The sequence below is a fragment of the Sinocyclocheilus grahami genome, unplaced genomic scaffold, assembly GCF_001515645.1.
Source record: "Sinocyclocheilus grahami isolate Dianchi unplaced genomic scaffold, SAMN03320097.WGS_v1.1 scaffold10873.1, whole genome shotgun sequence".
Taxonomy (NCBI): domain Eukaryota; kingdom Metazoa; phylum Chordata; class Actinopteri; order Cypriniformes; family Cyprinidae; genus Sinocyclocheilus; species Sinocyclocheilus grahami.
In genome coordinates this window covers 6,580-7,037 of record NW_015513493.1, presented here as the reverse complement: position 1 = coordinate 7,037, position 458 = coordinate 6,580, and the positions used below count along the sequence as shown (strand labels likewise).

Here is a 458-nt window from a genome sequence, read left to right as displayed (position 1 = left end):
ATTATGGTATTTTTATGCTTTAGTACAGGCAAAAAATTACATACAGCACCTTTAAGTCATAAGGAGGTGCGAGAGGATAAGCAAAATTCAAAATCTGATTGTGACAAAATGGATGGAAAGTTTTCATAGTATCATTCTTGATACATAAAAATATAGAGCTGCTATTATATTTAAGGAAAATGCGCAATCACAAGGTGATTATTATATTTGGGGTGGCATCGAAAAGTAAAACAAAGAACTACTTAATTATTGAGATGGACTGAATAACTCATCTTACCATTGGTAGTCGGCGTCCTGGAACGCTAGGGAAGTCATGGTGCTCGTTGTGGTACCCGACGTTGAAAGTCAGCAGGTTGAGGGATCCATAGTAAGAGTAGGTCTCATGGCCTTTGAGGAACATGTAATGTTCTGCGATGAAGTGTCCCGAGATGGGATGGAGACCCATTCCTAACATGGAG

At 39.1% G+C, this 458-nt stretch overlaps 1 protein-coding gene across 1 annotated transcript in view; it reads right to left on the bottom strand.

Annotated features, from left to right (window-relative positions):
• Positions 1-241: 241 nt before the first annotated feature.
• Positions 242-458, bottom strand: part of LOC107578558 (sphingolipid delta(4)-desaturase DES1-like) — a 5,563-nt gene continuing 5,346 nt past the window's right edge. The window contains exon 3 of the mRNA XM_016264505.1: positions 242-451. Coding sequence (XP_016119991.1) covers positions 269-451 — 183 coding nt within the window. The 3' untranslated portion in view covers positions 242-268. The remainder of the gene's footprint in view (positions 452-458) is intronic.